Source organism: Arachis ipaensis, chromosome B03, assembly GCF_000816755.2.
Source record: "Arachis ipaensis cultivar K30076 chromosome B03, Araip1.1, whole genome shotgun sequence".
In the NCBI taxonomy this organism is placed as follows: Eukaryota; Viridiplantae; Streptophyta; class Magnoliopsida; order Fabales; family Fabaceae; genus Arachis; species Arachis ipaensis.
Genome location: NC_029787.2, coordinates 5,142,796 through 5,153,301, shown reverse-complemented (window position 1 = coordinate 5,153,301; position 10,506 = coordinate 5,142,796). Strand labels below are relative to the sequence as shown.

Genomic DNA, 10,506 nt, shown 5'->3' with positions numbered 1-10,506 from the left:
TGGCACGAACAAGAGGCGAAGCCTCGCCGTCTTTGAAGTTTTACAATTAGTTCCTTTTTTTATATATCTTTTCCTTTTAAAAAAAAAATTGCCCTTACTAATATTAATATGTAACATAATGGTTATAGAATGATACATTGGAAGATTTGAATTCTTGATCTTGTAATGGTTAATGTGCGTTGATCAAGGGGTGTATTAACCAACACAAGTTCAAGGTTGATCTTCCAATTAAAACAAAAACTATGCCATTATGTTGATGATGATGATAATAATGATTAGTGACTTATGATGCTATTGAATTGTGTTTGCATAGCAGAAAAAGGCTCCTTCTTCAGTGAGTTCTGTGCCTCAATTTGGAGGGTGGGATCAGAGGGATCCAGGATCTACAAACTATTCAATGGTTTTTGCTCAAGCACGTGCAAACAAGAAGAGTATGAAGAATGATTTGACTGAATCAATTAAGCGTGCAAGCCTTGGGAGTGAGGAAGAGTTTCTTAATGCTAATGCTAATGCTAATCATGCTCAAGGAAAATCTCATGCTAATGCTATTAATGTTAATCATACTCATCAAGATGAACCTCTTGGCATGGTGAGACTTTCTTTCTTATTAGTTATTAGTAGTTCTTAACTTCTTATGCAATTCTAGATCTTAATTTGGAAGTTCTTGAATCTTTGATAGTTTAATGTATTCTTAGTATGATTTGATATGCTCCACTTAGTTCTGGTCCATACACCCCTTGATCAACGCGCATGGATCATTACTAGATGGAGCTATCTAAAGCAAGTTTTAAGTCGTTCGTTATATCAATGTAGTTGATATTATAATAACAGCATTGCGACTACAATTAAGATTTTGAATTGTAATCCAAAACCACATAACATCAACCCTAATGACATGAAATGTTAGTATAATTAAAACGTCACTCTATTAAAAAGTTTTGAAAAATGACCACCCTAATTCGGCACTCTAGAGGAAATAGGACTAACCAACCAATCCTAGGGCAATGCCATAGAAGACAAATGGGTTGAGGTAAGAACTATTAAAACATACTATTAAGATTTCTGTTTCAAATAACATGGAAGATGAAGGAGAATTGACTTCAATGGAGATAGGTGAAAAACAAATTTCTAATTCCCATGTTGTGTATTATCTCATTCATTGCAGGGGAGGAGAAGGATCCCAACCTTCATAGATTGCTGTATTAGGCCACGATATGTGATAGAATAATCATAAAGCCACTCCTTGAATTTTCAAAATCAAGGGCACTCTATATTGAATCATCATAAATGGATCCATTCATAACTTCTGTGAGACTTTGTGTGTAGATGAGACAGGCTCAACAGAAACCAAGTGTTCTATACTATTGATTGAGCTATTGTACAAAGTGTAAGCAAAAATGTACATTATATCAGTGGAAAAGAAGAACATGAAGCATACATACTTATATACATGTAATGCTTTCTAAATTCATGTACAAGAACATGTAACATTTTTCTTTATTTTTAAACTGAAAAGGATAGCTGAATGTTTTAAGAGGAAGATTTGGCTCTTTTTACTGGTGCTTTAAGGGAACTTAGATATGTGGAATCTTTCTTGTCCAATCCATCAAAGAGATAGCTATAAGGTTGCATTGGTATGTATCTGCCAGTACCTGGAGTAACCTTCAGTTCATTATTTTCCCATACAACTCTCCCTCTAGATATGGTCACTTCAACTTTCCCCTGAAAAACGAAAAGTAATTGATATATGGAACAGGCAACAAAAAAGGTAAGAGAGAAAGAAATAGACCACGAACAAATTGAGTTTATGAAACAACACTTCTATAGTTGATTTTCCTCGCCATTCTTTTTCTCTGAACCGCAATGGATCTTAACACTAATGCTGCTACTGTGAATTTGATTAACTTCAATCTCATGAGGGACCGGGTTATAATTAAAAAAAAAAAGTACCTTTCCTTTCTTTCCGTCGTACACATTCGTATCAAGTCTGGAGTGGTGTGACTTTGTTGATATCTCAAAGCTTGAATTTGGATTGAGGATTATGATATCTGCATCAGATCCCGGAAGAATTGCTCCTTTCCTTGGATATATATTGAATATTCTAGCACTGAGATGATTGTAAGAATTGAAAACATTAATACTACTTGGCTTCTTTAAGAAATATCTTTTTCCAACCAAAATAAAAACAATAAAGCAAAAACTGGATGCCAGATTTTACTCTGGGATTAAGGTTATCAAACTCGAGTTAATACATTCTCAGATTGAGTTTACGAGCAGAGCTTTACAATTCAAGTTTACCTAAGCTCCATGAATGGTAAACTCTCGAGTTTGATTACCTTGCTTTAGATCAACTCAAAACATACCATTCGGTGCTTGTCACCCGGACATAGTCGGTGACTGATATTTGGCCAGATTCCTGTGATAAACAGTAAACTACAGTTAAAAAAGACATCCTCTCTTCCATATTATTGTAATTCCAACAAAAAATTTAGGGATTGCTAAGCTGGAAATTATGATCTTACCACCATAGTATCCCATACCAAATGCATCCTTTCTTCAATACCTATAATTTCAGGTTGCAATGCAAATTAATAATAAACAATAAATCAATTAGAATTCTTTGTAGATCACAAATAATCATGTGCAAGGTGTGATTACCATTGACACCATTGGGAATTTTCCGGAAGTCGTCAATTCCTAAAGCTTTTTGGGTGGAATTAAAGGCACAATGGTCAGTTCCTACCAACTGCAAATTTGCGAAAGGTAAACTATTGTTAAAAGAACATAGTGTGCTGAGGACAGACATAATATGTAGATCACAAATGATCAAAATTGGATAGGATGTATTGCATGGATGTGAGAGAATCCTAACTACTTTGATCAAACTCTTATTGCTGAAAAATTATTGAAACCTGCAAAACTCCGGTTGCAAGGGCAGCTTGAAGTGCCTTATCGTGTCCTTTACTTCTAATCGGGGGACTCATAACATATCTGAAACATGAAATGATATCACTTACATTCTCGAAACTTAAAAGGAAAAGAAAAACAAATAAACAAGTGAAGTCACTTACGATGCTGCAGTCCTAAAGTCGGGATGCCAAAGCCATGATTCATCGAGGACTAATCCAGAGACAACAGGTTCTCCGATAACCCTTTGTCCTGCAGCATCAACACAAACAAGTGACCCAACTAAAACTAAGCCATCAGAGAACCCAAAAAGAAGCTTAAAAAGGTCACATCAATGAATATTAAACATAATGGTACAGTGATCTAAATTGAAAACCTGACTTTCGGGCCTTTGCAATTTCTTCCATTGCATCAATGCTCATCACATGAACCACATATAACGGGGTGTTCACAAAATTTGCCAAGCGAATAGCGCGTCCAGTTGCTTCTCCTTCCAACTACACAGATATGCAAGTCAAAGTAGAAATAATTCATGTTCCATAAAACATGAAGAGACAGATACTTTCTAGACTGCACAAATTGTAGGATATTTGAAAAGAAAACACAATCAATCTAATAATGTTCCAATTAAATGTGGTTTGACATAACAAATAGAAATATGAGAACTTACCACTGCAGGCCTTGAAAGGGCGTGCCCCTCAGGACCAGTTATTCCAAGTTCTATCATTCTTTTTTGGCCTTCATCCACAGCATCTCCATTTTCTGCATGGACCATAGCTAAGGCGCCGAGGGACTTGCATCTCTTAAATCCTTCCAGAATAAGCTCATCATTGACCATAAGAGCTCCTTTGTATGCCATGAAAAACTTGAACGAGTTGATACCTGAAAACAGAAAACATACATGTACGAATAAGATAAATTCCTCCAAAGTTTTCTGAATTTGAAATACCTATCGCCCCATATTCAACCAGATTATCCAAATCGCAATACGGAAATAGAATTAAGACCTTTCTCCTTGACCATGATCTCCATTTCTCTTGAAACATCATCATTCCATTTGGTAATAGCCATATGGAAACCATAATCCATGCAAGCCTTCTTTGCCTTCCTTTCATAGGCTTCATAACCAGCCGTTAAACTACCATCCACTGGTATAACAAAGTCGATGTGCATAGTTGTCCCACCGGCTAACGCTGCAGCATGACCACTGAAGAAGTCGTCTATTGTTCCACTACTCATAAAACTCATATCTAGGTGTGTGTGAGGATCAATGCCTCCTGTTGGTCAACAAAAGAAGCATTTGTAGAGTCAGGTAAAAGATGAAACGAGACACCATAACTTGAATCAGATGAATCTCAGATCCAACAAGTGCGAGGGTACGAGGTAAAGGACTAACATAAAAAATGTGAAACTCGAACAATATTACAATACTAGTAGAGATTAATCTTGATACACTGTCAACCAATCAGGTGTACTCATATAGTAACTTTTGAGGTGATTATTGTGACCTACACACACTTGAATGATTATATCAAAATTTCTATCTGACTAAACAGTAAAAAATTTAATCAATAACTGTAAAAGAGGAAGATACACAGGTGAAGGTCATAACAAGTCTGGATAAAAAACATGAAAATGAACAGGCTTGGAACTCAACATGCTGGAAATTTATCAGAACTTCCACTGACACATAAAACAATCGACATCTATTGAATGTCACAAGGCCTAACCTGGAATGACATACTTCCCAGTGGCATCGATCACTTTCACATCATCCCCAACCTGCCGATGAAATCAATTAAGAAACAAATCATACAAGATACAACTTTTTCTTTTCTTTTCATCTAAACCACCAGTACTTAACACACTATATCAGAACTAATCTGATTTGAACTCATCAGCATGCTTGGAAAATCATTGGAGTAGTTCAAAATCCACTCTAGAAACCACTCCTCCCAAAAGCTTAAGCTGATAGGAGGAGACAACATGAACGGTTATATCTCTAACACTCTTCCTCAAGCAAGAGCTTCTTTTAAGTTTTGCTTGATTTTTGCATAGGCATTTTTTTCTCTTTTTATTTGCCTTATGCTATTTTTAATTTTTCACTTTTGGGATTCACCAAAGATCAAACTCTAGACCTTTCGGACATAGAGTTCTGATACCATGTCATGAAACCACTTATCCCAAAAGCTTAAGCTGATAGAAGGAGACAACATGAATGGTTATATATCTAACATGTTTGTTCAAAATCAATTTCATGATTGGATAACCATTGGTGATGTTTCTCAAGAATTGATTCTCAGAGAACCACCACAAATCTGTTACCTTCCTTCATAATCACTCGTAAAGAGACTATGAATCTTAGCTAAGAATCAATTTGATATATAATGAACCCTACCTAGAATCAATTCTGAAAGCTCAAGACAGAAGTAAAAACAATGCTAGCCCTAACCAGCAACCACAAATCTTATATCTTATATAAAAATAATTGAAGAGATAAACGCATGACATACAGTGATAGAAGGTTCGACAGCAACAATGATACCGTCTTCAACATAAACATCAGCAAGTTGCTGGTGATGAGCGTTGACCACAGTGCCTCCCTTTATTAACAACTTCGACGGTGCGGTTCCACTTCCACACGCGGTGGCGGAGCCACTCTCATATTCAAATCCAGCATCACAGTACTGAAAACCAAACACAATTTCCAATCAAAGTGATAAAGAGAATCCACAAGAACATGAATGGCAACTGAATGGAGAACGAAACACGCATAAAAACCTGGTTAGATTGAGAGAGTGAAGATTGAATGATAGAGAAGAAGATGAAGAGAGGACAAAGGAGTTCTGATACGAAGCTCGCCATCACTGATTACTCAACTCACGCTTGGGTTCAGAGCCAACGGCTGAAGCACTTCTTCAATGCCTCACGTTTTAAAAGGTAAAGAAAGTTTTTATATTTTCAAAAAATTTAACATTATCATTGTTCTAAACAAATAAACTATTCATTTAAAGAAGTCTAAATTTTTTTTAATGTTTAATTATTCTGTTAATTCTTATAGTTTTGCGAAATTTTTAATTAGGTTTTTATATTTTTTTTCTTTTAATAGAGTCTTTGCACCAAATTTTTTTTAATTGGATCTTTATACTTTTTTTTCTTTTAATTTGGGTCTTTGGACTAATTTTTTTTTAATTGGGTTCTTATGCTATTAAATCAATTACTGTCAAAAGAGATCTAATTAGAAAAAAAAATTGGTACAAAGATTCAATTAAAAGATAAAAAAGTATAAGGATTTAATTGAAAATTTTGCAAAATTATAGGAAATAACAAAGTAATTAAATATTTTTTTAAGTTGATTGAGTTTTACTAATTAAAATTCAACACATGTTTCGATTAAAAAAAGAAAAAAAAAAAGAACTAAAACAAAGAAAAAAATTAGTGTGTTTACTATTGCTGTTGTGCATGAGCGATGATTTTATTGTTTAGGTTAATATTGCTTTGACCATAATTTTTATTCATCCTTATATGTTTAGATTAATAATATTGATGTTGCTGTTCTTTATACTAATATTGCTGTTGCTGTTGTTTAGATTAATACTGTATGAAGCGATGATTATTATTAAGCCTTATATGCTAGTTAGAGTAAGCTAAAAGAGTGATTCCCTGGTTTATTTAGAGTCTAACAGTTTAGCTATTTATTTAAAAATGTAGTTAAAGTGAGAAACAATAATGCCTATAAAAACTGCGAGTATTGAGTTAACCGAGAAACAATAATTTTGCTATCAAATTTCCCATTGGATGAATATCAGACCTCAGGGAAACTTGTTTTATATATGAATGGTGCATTTCAACAAAAAACCTGATGTTTCTTTTTGTGATATTTTAAGTATTATGATATACATTGATCTTAAAATGGACTAACCTTCATTCTGTCTAACTTTCTTTCACAAAAAAGATATACCTGTTAGATATAGTTGTTTCTTTTTATGTTATATTATACCATTCAATTTTCAGTTTGTTGTATATTTGGATGGCCGAAATGTTTGGGTTTTCACTTTATGAGCTCAATGACAATATTTTTTATGTATAGAAATTAAGTAATGAGTTTGTTACTTTCAAATTTCCTTTTGATTCGGAAAGAGATTGTGATTTGTTTATTTGTATTTTTTTTTTTAATGCTTGGACTTGTTATAATCTGTGTTAGTTATTGTTCATACCCTGACACGCTAAGGCACAGGTCCAAACGAAAGACTCAACTCAAAGAATTGAGTCTCACCCTACACCGACCTTCCCCTAAAGAAGTCGGCTCCTGCCACGACCTGCTCTAAAGAAGTCAGGGACGAAGATTAGCTGGCAGATAAACACTCATTCAAATGAGTAACTACCCCTAAAATCTCTCACCCACTTCCAGGAGCCATATCTCAACTTCTCTAAGATAAAGGGACGGTTATCCACCTTAAAAGGTGGATCTACTTCAACGGTGGTTATTGGTTTACCACTATAAATACACTGACACCCCTCAGGTATCTCTAAGTCCCAATACTCTCTAGACCTGCTTATACCCTTGCTGACTTAGGCATCGAAGTGTCTTTGCAGGTACCACCCCCCATTCACTCGTACTCACAAGTCGGACGGAGGCCCAGAAGCGCGAATCCCTTCGAAGGCTTCCCTCCTCAGACGATTGAGCTAGCCTGACGAGTCCAACCCATTAATCTCCGGTTACCCATCGTAACATTGGCGCCATTGCCGGAGACCCGAGAGATCAACCAGTAATGGCGGACAATTCACCAGAAGATGGTTATACAGCGTCCGATTCCGAACAAGAAAACCTAGATACCGGAAACAACGACGCGGACCTAACCCTTCACTAAGGAGCCAACGACCAACATAGAGAAGGCACCTCTGGGTTAAAAAACCCAAATGTAAACTCCTCGGAGGGACGAGAATCAGGAAAGGAAGGGCCACCCCCTGCAGCCGAGCTAATGGAGTTGGTCCACGGCCACCAAGGTCGTTTAGAACAGCTGGAACAGGAATTAGAGCGACAACGAGAGGCGGAGCGAAATCTCAGGAAAGAAATAGAGCGACGAAAAGAGTTAGAAGAAAAACTCTTGAAGCTAGAATCTTTCTTTAGAAGTCGGAACCCCATGGCGACCGAGAAGAGTTGCCCCTGGGAGGAGAGGATCCATTCAGTGAGGACATAATGAGGGCAAAAGTTCCAAGAAACTTCAAAAGCCCTGATATGAACCTCTATGACGGAACCACAGACCCGAAGCATCATTTAAGCAACTTCAAAAGTCGAATGTATCTGGCTGATACTTCTGATGCAACTCGCTGCAAAGCTTTCCCGACCACCCTATCAAAGGCGGCGATGAAGTGGTTCGATAGCCTCCCTCCAAGGTCGGTTACCAGCTTTGAGGACCTCTCGAGAAAGTTCTTAATGAGGTTCTCCATCCAGAAGGATAAAGTAAAGCACGCACCGAGCCTCCTGAAAAAATAAAACAGGAGGTCGGAGAACCTTTACGGGACTATATGGAAAGGTTCAACAAAGCGTGCTTGGAGATTCAAGACCTGTCCACGGAGGCAGTCATCATGGGACTAGTAAATGGACTTAGAGAATGTCCCTTCTCGCAGTCCATATCAAAAAGGCACCCCACCTCCTTGAGCGATGTACAAGAAAGAGCAGAAAAGTACATCAACATGGAGGAGAATGCCAGACTACGAGAGCCAAGTTGGCGACCTGGGCACCCCCACTCGGTAAAAGAGAAAGAAAGGGAGCCCAAGAAAAAAGAGGAAGTCGGTCTCGACAGACCAAGGAGATATCACTCTTATACTCCTCTAAAAGTTTCCATAGTGGATGTATACAGAGAAATCTGCAATACTGAAAGACTGCCACCTCCCAGACCCATCAAAAATAAAAAAGGAGGAAGCCGCAGCGATTACTGTGAGTACCATAAGACGTATGGCCACTCAACAAATGATTGCTATGACCTCAAAAATGTGATAGAAAAGTTGGCCAGAGAAGACCGACTTGATAGATATCTCATGGAAAGGTCGGACAATCATGGGAAAAGAAAGCGGGATGACGAGGACCGAAGAGACCCACCACCACAAACCCCCGAGAGGCACATACATATGATCTCGGGAGGATTTGCGAGAGGAGGACTCACCAAGTCATCTTGCAAGAGACACCTCAAGCGAGTTTATCAGGTCGGGAGCAAAGCACCCGACCTCCCAACTATCTCATTTACAAAAGAAGATGGGCAAGGAGTAATCCATGGACATGACGATCCAGTGGTGATAACCATGATCCTGGCAAATGCCCATCTCCACAGAACTCTGGTAAACCAAGGAAGTTCAGCAGACATCCTTTTCAAGCCCGCGTTCGACAAACTAGGGTTGGATGAAAAAGAGTTAAGAGTTTACCCCGATACCCTATACGGTTTGGGAGACACGCCAATAAAACCACTGGGATTCCTGCCCCTCCATACGACTTTTGGGAAAGGGAAAAAATCCAAAACTCTGAGCATAGACTTTATAGTCGTCGACGTAGGGTCAACATATAATGCATTGATTGGCAGAACTACCCTAAATCGACTCGGAGTAGTGGTATCTACCCCCCACCTTTGCATGAAATTCCCGACATATGCGGGCATAGCAACGGTACGGGGAGACCAGAAATTGGCAAGAAAATGCTACAATAAAAGCCTGAACCTAAGAGGAAAATGCAAGGAAGTCCACACCATAGAGCTCGGCGGCACGAGAGCCAAAGAAGAGCTGCGGCCACAACCAGGGGGAAAAACTGAAGAAGTACAGGTCGGCGAAGAGGAAGGAAAAAATACCAACATAGGAGCCGACCTAGAAGAAAACCTAAAACAAAGGTTGACAAAGCTCTTAAGAGATAATTCTGACCTCTTTGCCTGGAAAGCTTCCGACATGCCAGGGATAGACCCCGAGCTCATGTCCCACAGACTCTCGGTATACCCTGGATCACGACCTGTGCAGCAGCGAAGACGCAAACTCGGCCCAGAACGAGCTCAAGCGGTGGAGGAGCAGGTACAAACACTCCTGGAAGCCGGCTTCATCAGAGAAGTTAAATATCCAACATGGCTAGCAAACGTAGTACTAGTCAAGAAGCAAAACGGCAAGTGGAGGATGTGCGTCACTATACCGACCTAAATAAGGCATGTCCCAAGGACCCATATCCACTCCCAAGCATTGATACTCTAGTGGACTCTAGCTCGGGGTATCAATACTTGTCGTTTATGGATGCCTATTCGGGATACAATCAGATCCCGATGTACAAGTCGGATCAAGAAAAAACATCATTCATCACGCCTAGAGCAAACTACTGCTACGTGGTCATGCCATTTGGACTAAAAAATGCCGGGACCACGTACCAAAGGCTGATGAATAAGGTGTTCGCCCCCCACCTCGGGAACTTAATGGAAGTCTACGTAGACGACATGCTAGTAAAAAGCAAGGAAGAAACCGACCTCTTGACAGACCCAAGGTTGTCAAACTCGCGAGTCTAGGTAAACTCGTGGAGCTGACCTAGACTCGACTCGTAGACTCGTACGAGTTTACCAGTTATACATTTAA

The 10,506-nt window shown here is 38.5% G+C and overlaps 2 protein-coding genes across 3 annotated transcripts in view; one reads left to right on the top strand and one right to left on the bottom strand.

Moving 5' to 3' along the window:
- Nucleotides 1-1,414, top strand: part of LOC107632328 — a 7,508-nt gene extending 6,094 nt beyond the window's left edge. Inside the window, exons 2-3 of one of the 2 annotated variants that reach the window (XM_021117863.1) lie at nt 314-589; nt 1,166-1,414. In XM_021117863.1, the coding sequence (XP_020973522.1) occupies nt 314-589; nt 1,166-1,228 (339 nt within the window). In that variant the 3' untranslated portion in view covers nt 1,229-1,414. The remainder of the gene's footprint in view (nt 1-313; nt 590-1,165) is intronic. The other variant, XM_021117864.1, reaches the window with a different exon arrangement.
- LOC107629060 (dihydropyrimidinase-like) lies at nt 1,270-5,835 on the bottom strand. Its single transcript, XM_016331750.2, has 13 exons — nt 5,689-5,835; nt 5,421-5,594; nt 4,638-4,689; nt 3,915-4,184; nt 3,578-3,789; nt 3,284-3,404; nt 3,072-3,159; nt 2,913-2,991; nt 2,659-2,746; nt 2,523-2,563; nt 2,364-2,416; nt 1,951-2,107; nt 1,270-1,722 (listed from the first exon to the last, which is right to left on the bottom strand). Exons 1-13 carry the CDS (start codon nt 5,770-5,772, stop codon nt 1,531-1,533), a joined length of 1,611 nt encoding a protein of 536 aa, XP_016187236.1. The 5' UTR covers nt 5,773-5,835; the 3' UTR covers nt 1,270-1,530.